General features: G+C 45.2%; 1 protein-coding gene across 3 annotated transcripts in view; it reads right to left on the bottom strand.

Annotated features, from left to right (window-relative positions):
• ACVR2B (activin A receptor type 2B) overlaps positions 1-10,040 on the bottom strand; it is a 151,241-nt gene extending 141,201 nt beyond the window's left edge. Inside the window, exons 1-2 of one of the 3 annotated variants that reach the window (XM_074946332.1) lie at positions 9,902-10,026; positions 9,285-9,436 (exon numbers count right to left, since the gene is read on the bottom strand). In XM_074946332.1, the coding sequence (XP_074802433.1) occupies positions 9,285-9,336 (52 nt within the window). In that variant the 5' untranslated portion in view covers positions 9,337-9,436; positions 9,902-10,026. Of the gene's footprint in view, positions 1-9,284; positions 9,535-9,901 lie in introns of those variants that run through there. The other 2 variants (XM_074946333.1, XM_074946331.1) reach the window with 2 other exon arrangements.
• Positions 10,041-17,145: the final 7,105 nt, after the last annotated feature.

Below are 17,145 nucleotides of genomic sequence, written 5' to 3'. Positions count from 1 at the left end.
AATTTCTCAGACCGCACATATAGGAGAATTAGCAATCTTAACCCCTTAACTACTCTGCAGACTTTAAAAATAAGCTAAATTTGAGGGATTTAAAAGTCTGCTGTCTTTCAGTCAGTCATACCATTGGGGAGGAAAGAAAACAAAAAACTGACTAACAAAAAACACTTTACGTTTCATTTTAATCCTCCCCACAGCTGAACTCAATGGGACAAAACCATCCCTAAAATCACACCAGGCATGCATTTGGCTGAGTAGCTTTGTTTCAAAGCAACTGTAACTTCATTCTTGTCCACAGTTTTAAAGCTTTGTATAAAAATGTCTAATATGATGACAGTCTCAAGCAAACAGTCACAGCAAACAGCTCACAACTGATTACATAATACTGTAGCTGGCAGCCTCTTCCCACACTACAGTCTCCTTACAACTTTAATAATGTAGTATTTAGCTTCCTTTCACAGATAAAGGCCTTGACATCATCTTTGCAATGCTTAAATGTCCTACTTTCAAAGAGGTATCTGTGGAGGCCAGGGCTACTGGGAAGAACCATAGATGAGTAGACAACTCAAGTAAACAAAAGAACTTGCCATCAGTGCTCAGAAATGAGAAGGAGCTCACAGAAACAGCACTAAAACGCTTAGCAAATACCAAACCTGAAGTGCTCTCATTTTATAAAATAGTTTTATAATCCACAAAAAGGAAGGGGGAGGGGTTGAACGAACACATCTTTACTTCAGATTCACATTTACATTCTTTCCTCTCTAGGAATGCAAAGCTGTGTCTGCTATGTATTATATGATCCATGGTGTTTCTAAAAGCCAAATTAGAAAACATTTCTGACATCTGTATATAAAAATGGGCTTGTCAGAAAACAGGATAACCTGTTTAACTTTACTATTTGATAAACAAGACAAGCTCTTAATTAGGGTGGAGACCACCAAATTAGCAACAAAGACATCAGAATTGAAAGGTAAACTTTTACCAAAACTTACAAGACAGGTTACCTCAGATACAGTATTCCCTATGCTAAAATAGGAAATGTGAAAATAAACAGAGCATCTAAGTTACCGCTGTGCAAGAACTAGACTAATACTGACCTTTTATTTTAATGGCAGCTGTTGTAGCAGTCTAGGAGAAAGTACAACCTAGTGGCTAGTACACAGCACCAGGAATCAGGAATTCTATGATTGTTCAGATTTGTCACTGGCTTGCTAGTGGCATGAGAATAAATACATGAAAGAAGATGCCCAAATACTATGGTAATAGGGCCCACAAGTACAGACAGATAATCATTTCAACAGGGCTTGAATGACTGTAGTGACTCTAAATCTGTAACAGGGAGCACACTACGGTCTTATTTCAGTACCTTCATATTTCTATTTAGTTTATTCTATGTATGTTCTCAAACCATGCTCGTCACCACAGTATCTGGAGTGCCTTCAATAAGCAATATGACTACACATCTGTCACGAGTTGTTTGTTCTCTCATCCTCTCCTCGGGGAGAGACACACATGCAGTGGAGTGTCATATTTTGGTAGGTTTAGGGTTTTGTTTTGTTTTTCAAATACACACACCTGTTGGTATGGGTTTATGTTAGAGAAGGCAGGTAAAAGAAGTGTGTCTTGTACTTGGGGAAGAAGGTGTTGAGGTCTGTGATGGTCCTTTGCAACTTGGACAGTTCATTCCACAATCTCTCTCGTACTGTCCCCAGAGAAATTTCTGTCTCCTTTCTTTATAATTTAGTCAGCAGGTGGGATTATAAACTCTTTGGTGCAGAGACTGTCTTTTACTCAGTATCTGCACAGGACCAGGCATGGATCTCCAGACAGTAAACTTAACGCAAAACACGCCCCCAACCTTGCATAGCAGTTTGCCACACCATCATTTGTTGGACTGGAACCTAAATAATACACAACAGCTGGACGACCCCAAGTTAAAAACTACTGAAATACAGGTGAATGGAAAAGGGTAATTCACATCTTTTGTACAGATGAACACAGATACCCACTGATGACCGTTTTACCAAGCTTTACTTTACCAAGCTGTATTTACACATATAAAACTCTAATTGCAGTCAGCCTGGTCTAAAAAGATCAGATTTCCTATGAGAGCAACAATGCAATCTAGCTGTACACAGCAGTGTTATAAACGGAAAGCCTTATTCTGAGGCTGGAGCACATTAGTCTAATTTTCACTGCTAGGCTGACTTGCCATACAGCACCACTCCCTTCATTTGGTTTAGATTGTTCTCTCATGGTAACCAGAGGCAGTGAACAAAATATTTAGTCTGATCTTGGGCTAGTCCAGGAGTGGGCAATAATTTTCACAGGGGGGCCACTCCACGAATTTGGGTAAGTCGTCACAGGCTCCACATTTCTACTATATTCATAGAGGGGATGCGGGCTCTAGGAGGGAGTTTGGGTGCAGGAGGGAGCTCCAGGCTGGTGCAGAGTATTGGGGTGCAGGAGAGGGTGAGGGGTGCAGGCTCTGGCCAGGAGGTGCTTATCACAGGCGGCTCCCAGCTGGCAGCACAGCAAGGTGCTCAGGGAGGCTGCCTGCTTGCCATGGCCCCATGCCGCTCCCAGAAGCGACTGCGGCCAGCTGCTGCTGGCGTGTTTCTCTGTGCCCCTTGGGGGGAGCAGGTCTCCATGCGCTGCCCATGCCTGCAAGCACCACCCCCGCAGCTCCCATTGGCTGGTTTCCGGCCAATGGGACTTGTGAGGATGGTGCTAGGGGTGGGGGCAGCATGTGGAGCCGCTCCCCCCCACCACCACCCCCTGCCAGGGTTGTGCAGAGACGTGCCAGTAGCAGCCGGCCGCTTCCGGGAGCAGTGTGGGGCCATGGCAGGCAGGCAGCCTGACTGAGCGCACCGCTCCACCACAGAATTTTTAGTGGCCTGGACTCTGAGATCGTGACAGACGCTGGACAGAAACGTTAGTCATGGTGGAATGGACAGAAGTGTTAGACGGGCCAGAATTGCCCCTGGGCTAGTCACTTAATTTCTCTGTGCCTCAGTTCCCCACCCTGCAAAATAAGGATGATAATAAAATAAAATACTTTTCTTCCCCCCTTTGTCTGTTTAGCCTGTGAGCTCTCTGGGGCAGGGATATCTTGCTACATCCATGGTACCTAGCAAAACAGGGCCCAGATCTTGACTAAGGCTCCTATGTAACACCGTAATACAAATAACATAAATAAATGAGCACCGAAACCATGGTGGGCCCATGCCAAATGCTATAATGTAACCAGAAGTCCTATGGGAAAAAAAAATACGTGAATTTTAAAAAGGTCTAAATATTGGCCAAAGTTTTTTATTTTATTGCTACCCAACGTTTTTTTAGTTTTGAACAGAAGTAGCACTGCTATAGCCAAGTAAAGACCAAACTGTGAGAAAAGCACATGTAATTAGTGTATAACACTAAACATATGAAAATCTAAGCACAAAATTTGCTAGGTTTGTAGACTGCAAGGACACAGAATGTTTCATCTTTAATTTAGTTTCTGACCCTTTGACTTCAACAGCTCCAAGAAATCTTACAGAGAACGTTCAGGGAGAAAAGTGGTGTATATTATTTAATCTACCTCAAAAGGTACAAATGGCTAAACTGCTACAAATTATTTCTAGCTGAAGTACTAATGAAGAGGGGATACAAGACATCAGCAAAGCCTTAATGTTTAAGTGGGGGGGAGGGAGCTTGTAGTGGTGAATACCGTTCCACAACTCTCTCACTTAAAGACATCCAGTTTCACTGTTGTGAAAAAATCTCCTCAAGAAGGGACAGGCAAAAAGTCCCTAAGTGGGGACAGAGTAAAGAATGGCCAGTACTACATTACACAATTCAATTCCAGAGAATTCTATTGGCCAAGCAAGACCTCACACCCTCCTGCTAGTTCTAAAATCAAAGCCTGGGTGGGATGAAAGGGGAAGAGGACACCTCTTCAAAACAGAGATTACACTTTGGGGTTCCTCTTTCCCAACTTCCCACAAGGTTTTGTTATAGAGTGCAACTGAGCCGGAAATACAGTAGCAGCTCCAAGAAGTTACACCATGCTGCTTCCTGCAGTTAACCAAGAAACTAAAAACTTTTTTAAATCATTCATTCCACTGAATGAGAAACAGAAATCCTGACTTTCAAGCAAACCCCAAACAAACTCCACTGCACTTGGGTTCTGTTTAACAACAGCCTCTTTGTCAATTTATAAATAGTTATACAATCCTTAGAACCCATCTGTAAGGATAAATAACACTCTAAAGAGCTGTTTAGTTTGAGTTTTGATTAATGTGAAGTCCAGCAAGGTGTCTTCTCTTTTCATCACTTTCTTTTTGTTTTAAGTACGAGATGTCAGAATTACAGGACTACATCTTCAGTGCTATTTATTCTGGGTTCCCAACTTGAGAAACTTTGAAGAGGGCTGATCTTCAAAAAGTGCTGACCATCCACCTTCTGAAAATGAGCCCACACCAAGGTTCTACAAGTTGGGCACCCAAAAATAAAGACATCCAAAATCACTATTCATTTTTAAAACATTTAGATCAGGTTATTATGCTTAATATAAGCATATAAGACAGTTGCCAAGCTGCATTTGGCTGAAAGGTGCTGAGTTTTACATTTGCAAGATATTACTCTGATCATCAGAAGATGATGGGAAACGGTCAGTTAACCAAAGCAGCCGGGTGCCATTCCATGAGTGGCCACCTTCTTACCACCACCACCTCAAGAACTAGAATTTAGTATGCATTTCTGAAGCTAGACTCTGAAACATCAAAGGCCCAGAATTACTGCCTTTAAAAAATTACAGTGATTTTTATTTTAAATATGCGCTGACTCTTAAGGGATCTGCATAATGGGTATTAAGCACCTGCACCATTTTTACTGGTGGGCCTGCCTAGAACAAAATTCATTCCGCATTAGGGAAATTTTGAAAATGCCTTGATTCTTTTAATAAAGTACTTATGTTCTGTGGAGGAACCTATCATAGAAAGAGGTGCCCCACAGATTAAAGAAGCCAGACATTTGGAGTGGGGCTAACGTTACCCCATTAACTCCTCAAAAATCCTGTTGGATTTGAGTTTTCAAAAGTAGTCGTCCTGCCTTACAAAACTAGAGACGCCCGTACACTTATCTGTGTTGGACAGTAGGGGAGGGGAGAAGTAGAGACGACAACAAAAATGAGGTGAAGAAACAGCTTGTTTCTTTCTTCTATACCTTCTATTCAGTAGCAGCAGGGGAGACCTAAGACGACTGCATTGCTTAAACTGCAAACAACCGGCAAGCATGTCTTTGCTGAGCCACACCAGAATGGAGACCAGAGTGGATAGGAGGGTGGTGACAGCTAGGCTGTTGGCAATGCAAGAGCTTTGCTTTAATTGGCTGTTTCTGCTCAGTTGATGAGACAGTAAGAAAAATGTTACTGCCTGGATAGGTTACTCAAAGACACAAAATTGGCATAAATTTCAGCATATAAGGGCTTTTATTTGGATGGCAGGGCTGGTGCAGACTATCTCTCATTGTTCTACTGAAGAGGATTTTCGTTAAACTTTATTAGCAAACAAAACATACTCCAAAGTAACTGCACCCGATGAAGTGAGCTGTAGCTCACGAAAGCTTATGCTCAAATAAATTGGTTAGTCTCTAAGGTGCCACAAGTCCTCCTTTTCTTTTTGCATTAACAGAGATGCTCTAAAATTTTCATTGTTAAAAAAATACAAACTGCATAGGGCACTGAGAGTCAATATATATTACACACAAACACACCTTTAACATAAGCATTGTCACAGTTCTGTAGAGAAGAAAACTTGATCTTGGGGGTATAATTATCTAGATTTGATTTTTTTAAAAAAATATCCTAGCCACCCGATTCAAAAGTTTTGTGTTTTTAATGGCAATCGCCATTAACCTTGGACCAGAAGCTTCATTGTGTTTAATTAGTAAGGTAATGAAGCCAATCTTATTCTCTTTTTCAAGCACAAGAGGACAAGTACAAGACACTGAAAGAGCAGACTAGATTTTGCTACATGGTGGTTCTTATTTTGGAATGAGTTTAAATCCTGCAATGTCTCAGAGAAATGTGTATGTAATATGTTTTGAAAATAAGCCATTTTCCATCTTCTATATTATCTCAATTTCATAGATTAGAACACTATTTCTGAATATTCGGACTGCAAATATTCAGAAAATTTGCAAACAAAAGGCTAAAACTGAACATAATGTTTTCATCAACAAATCTTCAACACTCAAAAATTAAACACACAACAGATACTTTTAGAAAGAACAGCAGTCTGTGCTTGTTTTGTTAGCCAGCCAAGGTAGCTCAGAAAATCCATCAACAATGGAGGTTGAGCTATTTTTAAAAAACCCACCACTTTTCCACAGTCCTAAAATACACACACACACACAGAATACCTCAAGCAACACACATGCTGTGAATCCCCACCAAAAAGCTGCAACTTTGTTCTCTTTTCTGACACAGCTGCCTTAGGAAAAGCTGGCAGACAAGGAGGGTCATAACTGCTCAACACACACAAATACTAGATGAAATGTGGAAAAGCCAATACATAAAACACAGATTTACAATATTGCTGGTGCTCTAATTTGATGATCAGAGACCTTTCAAAATAAATATGATTTTCTTTTTTTTTTTCTTCATTACATTTTCAGAAAAAGTCTGTCCTAGGGAGTTGTACCTTTTTATAACGTGATACACACAGGAACCTTACAGGGTCAAAATTTTTAGGCAACTTTGTTTTTCTCCAGTTGATGTTTTCGCCATTGTATGAAATTACAGGAGCAGATTTTAACACAAAGGGGCCATCTCACTTTAGAGCCACATGAGCTAAAAAGACCCAAGAAGTACACAGAAAGAAAATAAACTGGCTAAAAAAATCCCTTTTATGCACATAATATAATTTTCCAGCCAACACTGCTGTTGCGATTATAATAAACTGAATACCACTGTCCCAGCTATCCTGCTCCTTACAAAATACCTGATCTTGCTCGGCACGGCTATGTAAATACCAGGAAACAAAGCTGTATACAAGTGCCTTATCAATTAGCTACATGTCCTAGCTGGCTTGATTTCCACCACAAATTATTTTTTCCCTGCCCCTTCTCCCCCACACCATCAGCTTCAGTATGACTTTAAAATAATTACGAGATGGCATTGTTTAAAATACAAAACGCAGGCAGTGGCACTGCATATTTAATGGACACTCGGAACAAAGAACCACCACCAGCAGCAAGAACCTTGCGCCTGGTAGACTTCAGCTCGCGCGGTTCCTGGGAGCACATTCCAAAACAAACCCACCCCGACCTCATCCCCTCCAAGAGCCGGGCAGGATCGCCTCCCGGTTTCCAATGGGAAACCATTTAACCAACGCATGGGGAAATCTCTTCCTCTTCCCAATCTCTCCAGATTTAAAATAAAAATATTAGAAGGAAGAGGAAACTGCATTCCCACCAAACGCACGCAGCAAGCAAAAGGCACAACTGCGGCACCATCCCCCCACTTTAAAACCAGCAACCTCTCTTGTGATCCTTTATCCACACTCCCCCCGCCGCCGCCACACACACACACACACACACAAATACCCACCACACCACCAACCACCCTTTCCCTGCTCAGTAATGGATACAATGTAACAAGTTACTACACACAGCCTTCCCCATCAGACCACCAGATGTGACTAAATAAAGATCAGCTTAGGATCCATTATGTTCGGGGGAATATTTGTGGAAGAAGATAAAAAACAAAAAGAAATTTGCCGTGTGCTAGTGGGAAATCACCCCTTTCCCTTACAAAATGAGCCTCCTTGGAAACGGAGGGAAATGCACCCACTGGGGGGGGGAGGGGTGTCAAGTAACTTTAAGTCTTCGTATTTTGTAACAATCCAATGCTATAGTAGCAACGTCAATGTATGTATCTATACACAAGATTGTGTTGCTGTATACGATCTGTAACCAAGATCATTGTTTTACCAATCCCCCAAAGGGTGAGCTCTCTTCCTCTCTCCACCCCCCATCAAAACAAGGAGGGAACCACACAACAAAGCAACCCTGCAAAGCTGCGGCTCGCCTCCCAGAAATGGCTCTAGCTAAAAAGCCGCCCCTTTCCCCCTTGACAAAGGGAACACCCCAGTTTTACAATAGCCCAATACATCTAGCAGAACGGGAAAAATTCCAAAACAAGCAGCACACACCCCTGAAACGTTTAACTACCCCCCAAAAAACCCACTGTTACAATCACATGCGCTCCCCACCACGCCCCTTTCACCCCAAAAATCCAGCTCTTCAGGCTGAAACAAATGAAATGCATCCCAACGCTTTGGGAGATTCATTTAGTAGTATGGCCTTTTGGTTTTGCCCCTAAGCACGTCCAATGTTTACATTAAGTTCCATCATGGCACACAATGTCCCTATAAAAATGCAAACCTGCAGATTTGTGCTGAAGTTTTTTAAGGATCAGGAAGGAAGATTTTAAAACAAAACACAAACACTCTCAAAGGTGGGTCCTTTCGCTCCTCTCTTACAACTTTCTATTATGCCACCATGTCACAAATCAGCCCAAATGAATCATCTCATAAAAATAGCAAAAGCCTATGGGATCATAACATTTCATTAAGGGAGGGGTGGGGGGGAGGAGAGACACGCTTCAACCTACTTTCAGCACCGTTTAACTCTGGCAAGCTAGTTAAAAACAGTCCCTTTCAAAGAACTAAAAGACACAAATCAAGAAGACTCTGTTATGAAAAGGCGAAGAGCGTTTCCCAAGGACTAGTAAAATCACACGAAATTAACACATTAATGGAGAAGAGAAGGGGGGAAGGAAATCAAGCCAGTTACACAACGCAGCCTTGCAAACCCCCGAGTAAAAAACACATGGCTCTCTACCTGAAAGACAAAACAGTTACTAACAACCACAAGGTTTTTGTTTTGTTTTTTTTTTTACACTCAACTTGATTCCACACACATACACCCCGCTAACATGCCATTTTGACGAAGTTTCTTCGGAATCTGAGGCCGGAAACATTGTAATTCATTCACACACTCTTTAATTAAAGGGAACACAGAGCAGAAATATAATCCATTTGTATCATAACCAACAACGAAAACGGGAAGGTTTCTTAAAAAAAAAAGAATCTTAGCAACAATCTTATTTTTTCCATTCGTTACCGTTTAGGGATGTTTTAAGGGGAGGGGCAGGTGGTTTCGAATAATTGCATAATTTAATCCTTTTTCAAACGTGAATATAAAACTGTTCAATGAATATAGACATGAAATTTACTTACCTGCACAGAAAGTTCCACAAAGAAAGGCGAAAGTCAACCACGAAGCAATCATATTCCTTTACTTTTTTTTCCCCCTTGTGTATCCCCCTCTACCCCCAAGGGGGAAAAAATGATCGGGAGAGTGAAGGGGGGTTGGAGGAAAACGAGAATCTCTACCAAAAAACAACCAAAAAAAATTAATAAGGCTCCTACAAAATCGAATTTAGTTCCTTCACAGTTCCAACAACGTATCCAGTTCGAGCGCGGGGGGGGGGGGGGGGCACACAATTGCAGCGCCAGGACAGCGAGATCGGTGGCCGTCCGGCTCCCGGCTCCTCCTGCTCCGAGCTTTCCAAGAGTTTTCTTTGCCGGGGCTTTTGTGCAAGGAGAAAAGCGTGCACCACACCAACAACTCTCTCTCTCTCTCCCACCCCCCACCCCGACCCAACCCAACCCAACCCAGCCCCTTCTGCCTGCCCAGCAGCAGGGACTAGGGACACACACACACACACACACACGCACGCACCAACCAAAGCCGACAAACAAACCCCCCACACACGCGCGATCCCACAGCCGGGCGGCCACCACCAAATGCAAAGCGGGCGGCGGCGGCAAAACTTTGCAGCAGTGTTACCAACCCAGCATCCAGGGGAGCCGCTGAGCAGCTGGAGGCACCAGCCCAGCGGCTGCCGAGGAGGAGGCGGAGGCGGCAGCGGCGGCGGCTACTGCCGCCCGGGCGGCGGAGACGAGGCTGGGAGAGGAGGAGACGAGGGAGCGGGCGCCGAGGCGGGCAGTGGCGCGCGGGGCGGGCTGCGGCTGAGGCGAGGGTCCGGCGCGAGGCATCGCTCGCGCTGGCAGGCGCGCGGGGAGCGGGCGGCGGCCGGCGCGAGGCAGAGCAGCGGCGGCGGCTGGCTCTGGAGGGGCCATGTACCCAAAAAAAAAAAAAAAAACCACCCTGAACCGAGTCCAAAATGGCTTCTGGGGAAGGGGGGGAGGGGTGGAGGGAGAAGCCGAGCTGGAGCCGGCGGCAGGACCCGGATGTTGGATACAAACGGGGTGGGGGGAGAGAGGCTGAGGGGAAGCCCAGCAGCGGACTGAGGGGAGGCGCTGCCCGCCTAGGCGCGAGGCGGAGCGGGGCAGCCTCCCCCGGCTTGGTCCCCTCCCCCCCTTCTGGCTCCTTCAGCCCATGACAGGCCAGGACTTGCCAGCCCAGTGGCCCTTTGCATCGCCTCACCTGTGGCTCAGGGCCAGGACCAGATGTTTCAGAGGAAGGTGCCGGGGTGCTGAAGTGGGCATTTAGGGGCTAAGCTGCCCTTAAGGGAAATTCCTTCCTCCCCCGGTCACCCAGTGGAGGTTGGTTTCAGCCCTGAAGCTTTTAGATCTCTTCCAAACTTTGGCTGTTGCTGGTAACATCCCCTCTAATATTCCTGTGCACCCTGTGACTGTCCTAGCCTCTCTCTGAATCCAGCTAAGCTCTTCCTCTCATTGTCTTGTGGCAATGAGTTCCAAAGGCCGTTTGTGCCTTTGCTAAAAAACAAAAACCTTTCTGTACAGCACTGTCACCTTCGTGGACTCTGTCACTCTGGTGGTGTGCAGAAGCAAAGCAGATAATACAGAAACAGTGCTAATAAGCTAGAGATGGAAATTGGGAGCCACAAGAGTCAAAACTGGAGAGGTGCAGTTGATGTGATAGAGGAGGGAGTGAGGTGGACAGTCCCCTTCTACTCCAACATCTGAAAGCAAGAGAATGCAAGAAAGCTGTTTTCTTTGTCAGAAATCATAGAAGATGTTATCAGAAAGCGATGAAGAAAGAGCGTCTGTCCCTAGAAAAATGACGAGAGATGGCAAACATGCCCTCATTCTATAAAGCAACTGCCACTGAATCAGAATGGACAGTAATGACAAATGGGACACAGCAGATCAAACACAGAGGAAAGCCTTCCTCTGAGAGATATTTAGGGGAGGTTGTTTCCGTTGCACTTTGGCAAGACTTAAATAGCTTGTTATGGTAATAAAGTCTTAAGGTGGGAGTTTCAAAAGGTCTCAGCATTGGCCTAACTCTGCTTCTATTGAAGTCAATTGTAAAACACCTATAGACTTCAACAGGAGATAGGCTAATGCTCTGAGCCATTCAAAATCTCATTCTTACTGATTTGGGAAGATGTGCGTATTTCAGTTATGTGTATTGCAGTACTGCCTAGGAGCCCCAGTTACAGACCACAGACCCCTTACACTAGGCGCTGTACAAACAGAAAACAAGACGTCCCCTGCTCCAAAGAGCTTACAATCTAAATAGTGTAGTGTAATGGCTGTTTAAATGTGTAGCAGGAAGTTTGAGGTTGGAGGAGTTGGGGAGGATTTTAGACAGAATCTCTACAGAGAATTGAGAAACAGTATTTTTACCTTATTCTAATTAGAGTCATTGCTCACTGTTAGAAGAAAGCAACTCTCTGTGATGCTTTAACATTGTCATAGGACATCAGAAGTTGATTAGTTTTAAGCAAGTGTAAATCAGAGAAAAAGAAGATACTGAAGCTCAGTCCTCCCCAAGACTCTCAGTATGATAAACTCAGAGCATGCTCAGAGTGGAAGGAGCATTTCACCAGACTCTGAACAGCAACAAAACTTAACACAGAGAGCAGTGAAATGCAGGTCAGCTCATTAATGTATCCAGTGAGGAGTGAAGCTGAATATATTTATAAATCATTTGCCTTTGCTGTAGAAGGAGATAAAAGTAAATATGAATCATTCCTTAAAAAGTTTGAGCATTTTGTTTTTAAAAGAAATATATTAATCTTTTAACAAAGTGTGGAGGTGCCCTGGGAATGCTTTTATAAGAGCTTTGGGACAGGGACAATCTTTTTGTTCTTTGTTTGTACAATGCTAGCACAATGGGGTCCTGGTTCATGATTGGCACTCCTAACAACAACTAATAAAGAGCTTCCTAAGAATAAGTAAATGTTTGTGACTTTGGTACCAGTAAATAAAAATGCATATGAGATTATACAGTAGTTGTGATTTTACATAAGGCACTTTCAGAAAAGTTACAGTGGATGTTTGCGCTAACAGGCAATGCACCTGGAATGGCTAGTGAAAATGCAAGTCAGCTACCAAGAAAGTAATGGGAGCAGCAGTCCAAGTAGCAAAGAAAAATTCCCACAGAGCAAAGAGAAGCCCATAAAAAATGTCTTAAGGGGTCAGATATCACTGGTCAGATGTGTGGCAAGGGAGACAGGCCAGATGAGGGAGCATGTCTGCACTACAGATACTGTACTCTACGTCAGCTTAACCCCATAGTGTAGATGAAACCTAAACCAACAGAAGGGGGTTTTCTGCGACTGTAAGACACTATCTCCCTGAACAATGTTGGCTACAGCAACAGAAGCATTCTACTTTAACCTGTCCATTCTATATAGAACACAATCCCACAGCAGCTGGTTTAACACCTTTGCTCTTTTCATTCCAAAAATCTCAAAGCACATGCACAGACATTCCTTAATTAAACTGCATGACCCGCCTGGAAGCAAACAGAGGACCAGAGTGGGTGCTTGATTTGCCCAAAGCCACAAGTGAAGTAGATTTAGAACCCAGAGATCCTGACTCCTAATCTACTCCTCTAAACATTTAAACTCTTGTCTCCATTATTAAACCACAACGGTTCCATTCTCCTTTGGCCAGAAATAGGTGATTCCCAGCAGACCCAATTCTTCACTGTCCTGCACTTTCATTCACACTTATGTAAAGTGGGTGTAAAACACAAGCAATAGCATATCACACACACTGAGTTTGCACACGTGCAAGTGACTACCCAAAGCACAACACAATGATGAATAAGGCCCCCTGGCTTATCTGTTTGGGGAAGAATATTTGTCACACAAACACCACCATGCTGCTTCTTCTTATTACATTGTTTCATATTTGGATATTTTTCATCATATAAAGTTAAAATGTTTTCTGTACTTGCAACAAATTTTTAAAAATAACATCACATCTCCCAGGAAGGCAGTACTGTCACTGATTACATTTTGATACTGAAATGGTGATAGTGTCACAGCCTTTGCAGCATGACTTTTTTAAACTTTCTGCCATTCACTGGGAATTTTCAAAATATTGGTAAAGAAGGAGAGGATTTAGGCATATCCAGCTAGATGATTCAATGGTGTGCTTTAATCAAGACTTTGTAGCAACAGCATACACTACAAACTCATTTTAAGCTGTTTTTCCTCATCTAAAGCCAGTGATCTAAAAAACACTTACAAAATAAGGCTCCAATTGTGCAACTGGATCCACTTAGTTAGATCCTTGTGCCTATGCAGAACCCCATAGGCACCAATGTGATCTCATGCAGGCATATGGCTCCACTAGTGCAGTAACAGTTGTCAGATGGGGAATGCAGTTTGGGTTATTTTTAAATAATTCTTTATACCAGAAACAAAATAAAACCAAACCACCAGAACTAAAATAAACTTTTTAGTGGATAAAACAGTTTGACAGCGTGTGACATGTTCTGCACTAACATATTCTATCTTTATAGTATGCTGTGACAGTCCTCACTTGGGGGTTGGTTGGTCAGGAAGTGTTGCATAGTGGTCAGGGCTAAGGCCTGTGACCTACAGTGGGGATGTTGATAGGAGAGCCTGGGCCCTCCAACCCAGGCCCCTTTGAGGGCTATCAGTGCTCCGATAGCTGAGGCTGCTTAAGGCTGCCCTCCCTGGGCTACTTCCTATATGCCTCCTCCCTCCCCCCCCACAATTGTCCCAAAGTCACTGTCTGGGTTAAGGTGGGGTGAAGGGTGCCCACGCACAACAAGGCACCCTCTGGTGGTGGCGTGTAGCATGGCAGCTCTCTTCCTCTCTTGGGTAGCAACTGTCTCCTCCCTGGATATGGCTCACCCTCCTGCGACAGCTCAGGCCTAGGGCTTTCCCCTGCTGGGGTAGTCCAAACAAAAATAAAGGGGATTACCAAAGTCCAGAGTTCATATGAAGGAGAGAGGGAAATGCTTCCCTCTCCAGCTGTCTCTGTGGCATGTCCTCTCTTCCATCAGGGAGGGACTTTTGGGCAGTTGTTTTAGGGAGAGAATCTGCTCTCCTCTGCTGGTTGTAGGTCTGCTCTCTTCCCAAGGCTGCCACCAAATTAGCTGTTCCCCTGCATTTGATCTCCTCTTCCCCTTGGAGAATTTGGATGGGGCAAGGTGGGACTGGCTAGGCCCAGAGTAGTTCCTTAACCCCTTGTTGCCCAGTGTGGAGTTTGGACACCCATCACCCACCCTCTCCCTCAAAATGGAGCCAGGGGATTACCCTCCCCCTTCCCTGTCTAATCCCATAATTAACCATCTCGACTTGGTGCACAACTTTGTAGGGTCCTTGCCACTTGGCCAGTAGCTTGGACTCCATACTCAGGAGTAGAAAGCATATCTGATCACCTTGTTTAAATGTGTGTACCCATGCTCCTTTGTTATAGGAGTGCTCCTGGGTCTGTTGAGCGGTGAGGAGGTTTTCTTTAGCCAAGGTTCCCTCACTCTCAAGTCTCTCCTGGAGCTTCAACATATACCATAGGACAGTCTCAATTTTATGTCCTTCCCACATCTCCTAGACCAGGTTGAGGAGTCCCTGGGATCAGCTCCCACATAAGAGCTCAAATGGGGAAAATCCAGTAGATAATTGTCGGACTTCCCAAATGGCAAATAAGAGGCGAGGGGAGGAAGGGTGAAAAAAATCAGCTAATCCCAATGGCACAGGTCCTCTGGCATAAACTTCAACATCTTCTTCAGGGTCTGGCTGAAGTGTTCAACCAGGCCATCCATCTGTGGATGATATACTGAGGTGCATAAAGTCTTTATTTTAAAAAGACCACAGACATGTTTCAGCAAGCGAGTCATGAAGTGCATGCTTTGGTCTGTGATGGTCTTCTTAGGAATCCCCACTAGAGCCAAGACAATGACCAGGAGAAGGACCAGAGGGACTCCCTCCGCACCACCCACTTTGGACCTACTAGTTGGCATTCAGGGCCCAAGTTGCAGAAGTTTTTAGCTTCTTGATGTACTCCAGGCCAAAAGAAGCAATCCAAGATCTGGGCCACAGTTTTCTTCAATCCCAGGTGACCCGCTGAGGGGATGGCATGAGCCAGTCGCATGGCTTCCTGCCAGTGGGGCCGAGGGAGGAGGAGTTGTGACCGAATCTCCTGTCAGTTGGTCTTTTTCCAGCCTATATAGTCGCTCCCCTTGGAGCTCAAAGTGGCGATACTGCACTTCCTGTTGGGGATCTACTACTTCCCTGTTAACTACTCAGAGTTGGTCATATGCCTGACTCAAAGTCTCATCCTCCCTCTGGTCCTTCACAAAATCCATCTCCTGGGTCAGTAAGTCCCCCTCCTGGAGTGAGGTCTGTATTGCCTTGTTGTAAGGAGGTCCTTCCGGTGGCACTTCTTCTTGGCTAGAACCCCCCTTCCTGGGGTCCAGCTCTAAGCCTACTCCAGCCATTGTTGCAGGTCCTCGCCTTCCCTGGTCGCCTCAGGTCCTTCCTCAGTTCTCAGGAGCTGGTTTACATCCCCTCAATATATCGGAGAAGTGCTTCCAGTCCCAACCCAAGATAACTGGGTAGGCTAGGGTGGGGGCTAGCCCCACTACAAGGGGATTTGTGTCACTAACCATTGCTGCTGTTCCTGTTGTTGGGTCCCTAAATCCCAAATCCCATCTGCTCTATGACTACCTGTACCTGGCACTGGGATAGGGTTTAACGTTCCCATGAATGCTCTGCAGGAAGATGCTCTCCCTGGGGGCTTCAGAACTGGGGACCAAGTTGTCCTGGGTTAGGGTCTTCCCCAACCCAGAGTCTACTAGACCTGTTACCTTGGTCCCATTTATTTGCCTTTGCTGGAGTGCGTTTCTGGGCCCTCTGCTGTCCACACTTGCCCATAGCTGCTCTCCATATGGGGCCATTCTTGATAATAGTGACCCTGATGCTCACATGAAGAACAGGCGCCCATGATTAGCCAAGGGTCTGATGGCTGGGAGCCGGACATTTGGGGGTGTCCCACCTTAGGTGCTTGGCCCACTCCCCCCTCCAGGCCTTAGGGCAGGGAAGTCCCTTGGGGTTCCCAAGCTTTTTGTTCAGACTGAGGTTGGAGGGACTGGGGTTGGAGGGATCCCGGGTCACAGTCCTGGGCTCAAGGGCCAGCTGGACCCCTGATAAGCTGGGACCTTAGGGATCACCCTATTTTCTGGTTCCCATAGCTGTGTTCTCCCTCCCTTCTGTCGAGGGGTGCCCTTGGCATCAGGCCATGGCTCTGGTGTGGTAGTTAGAGCTGTCTCAGCAGCCAGATAGTTCTTCATCAATCGCACAGTGCCGGTTAGGGACTCAGATCAATGTCTAAGCACACAGTCCCTACCCCTGGTTGGGAGGATTTGGGCAAACTGCTCCACCAGAATGAGCTTGGCCACCTTGACTCCTGTCTGGATCTCTGGCTTTAGCCAGCTACAACACAGGTCCTTTAGTTTCTGGGTGACAGCACAGGGTCGGACCCTGGAAGGTACCACTCCCTCCAAAACCTCTGGCGGAAGGTCTCCTCCTTGATGTTGAGGTAGTTCAAGATGGTCTTTCTCACCTGGGTGTAGTCTTGGGCAAACTCAGCATCCAGTCCTGGACGTACAGCCTGTGCCAACCCCATCATGTATGGTGCCAACAGGGGGCCATTGAGAGGCCATCGCCACCCACTCAAACGTTGTCAAGGTGGCCTTGGGTGGTCCTCAGGGCCCATCTTCGTGAGCGTCACTGGTACGGGCAGGGTTCCTGGGCTTGGGCTGGTGGTGCCTGATGGAGAAGCCTTAGGGAACCCCTGGGGCTGCATCAAAGTCATGACCTGCTGAACTCACCATTGCTGCTGT

Source organism: Natator depressus, chromosome 2, assembly GCF_965152275.1.
Source record: "Natator depressus isolate rNatDep1 chromosome 2, rNatDep2.hap1, whole genome shotgun sequence".
Classification (NCBI taxonomy): domain Eukaryota; kingdom Metazoa; phylum Chordata; order Testudines; family Cheloniidae; genus Natator; species Natator depressus.
The sequence above is the reverse complement of the archived record's forward strand: the minus strand, read 5'-3'. Positions and strand labels throughout refer to the sequence as shown.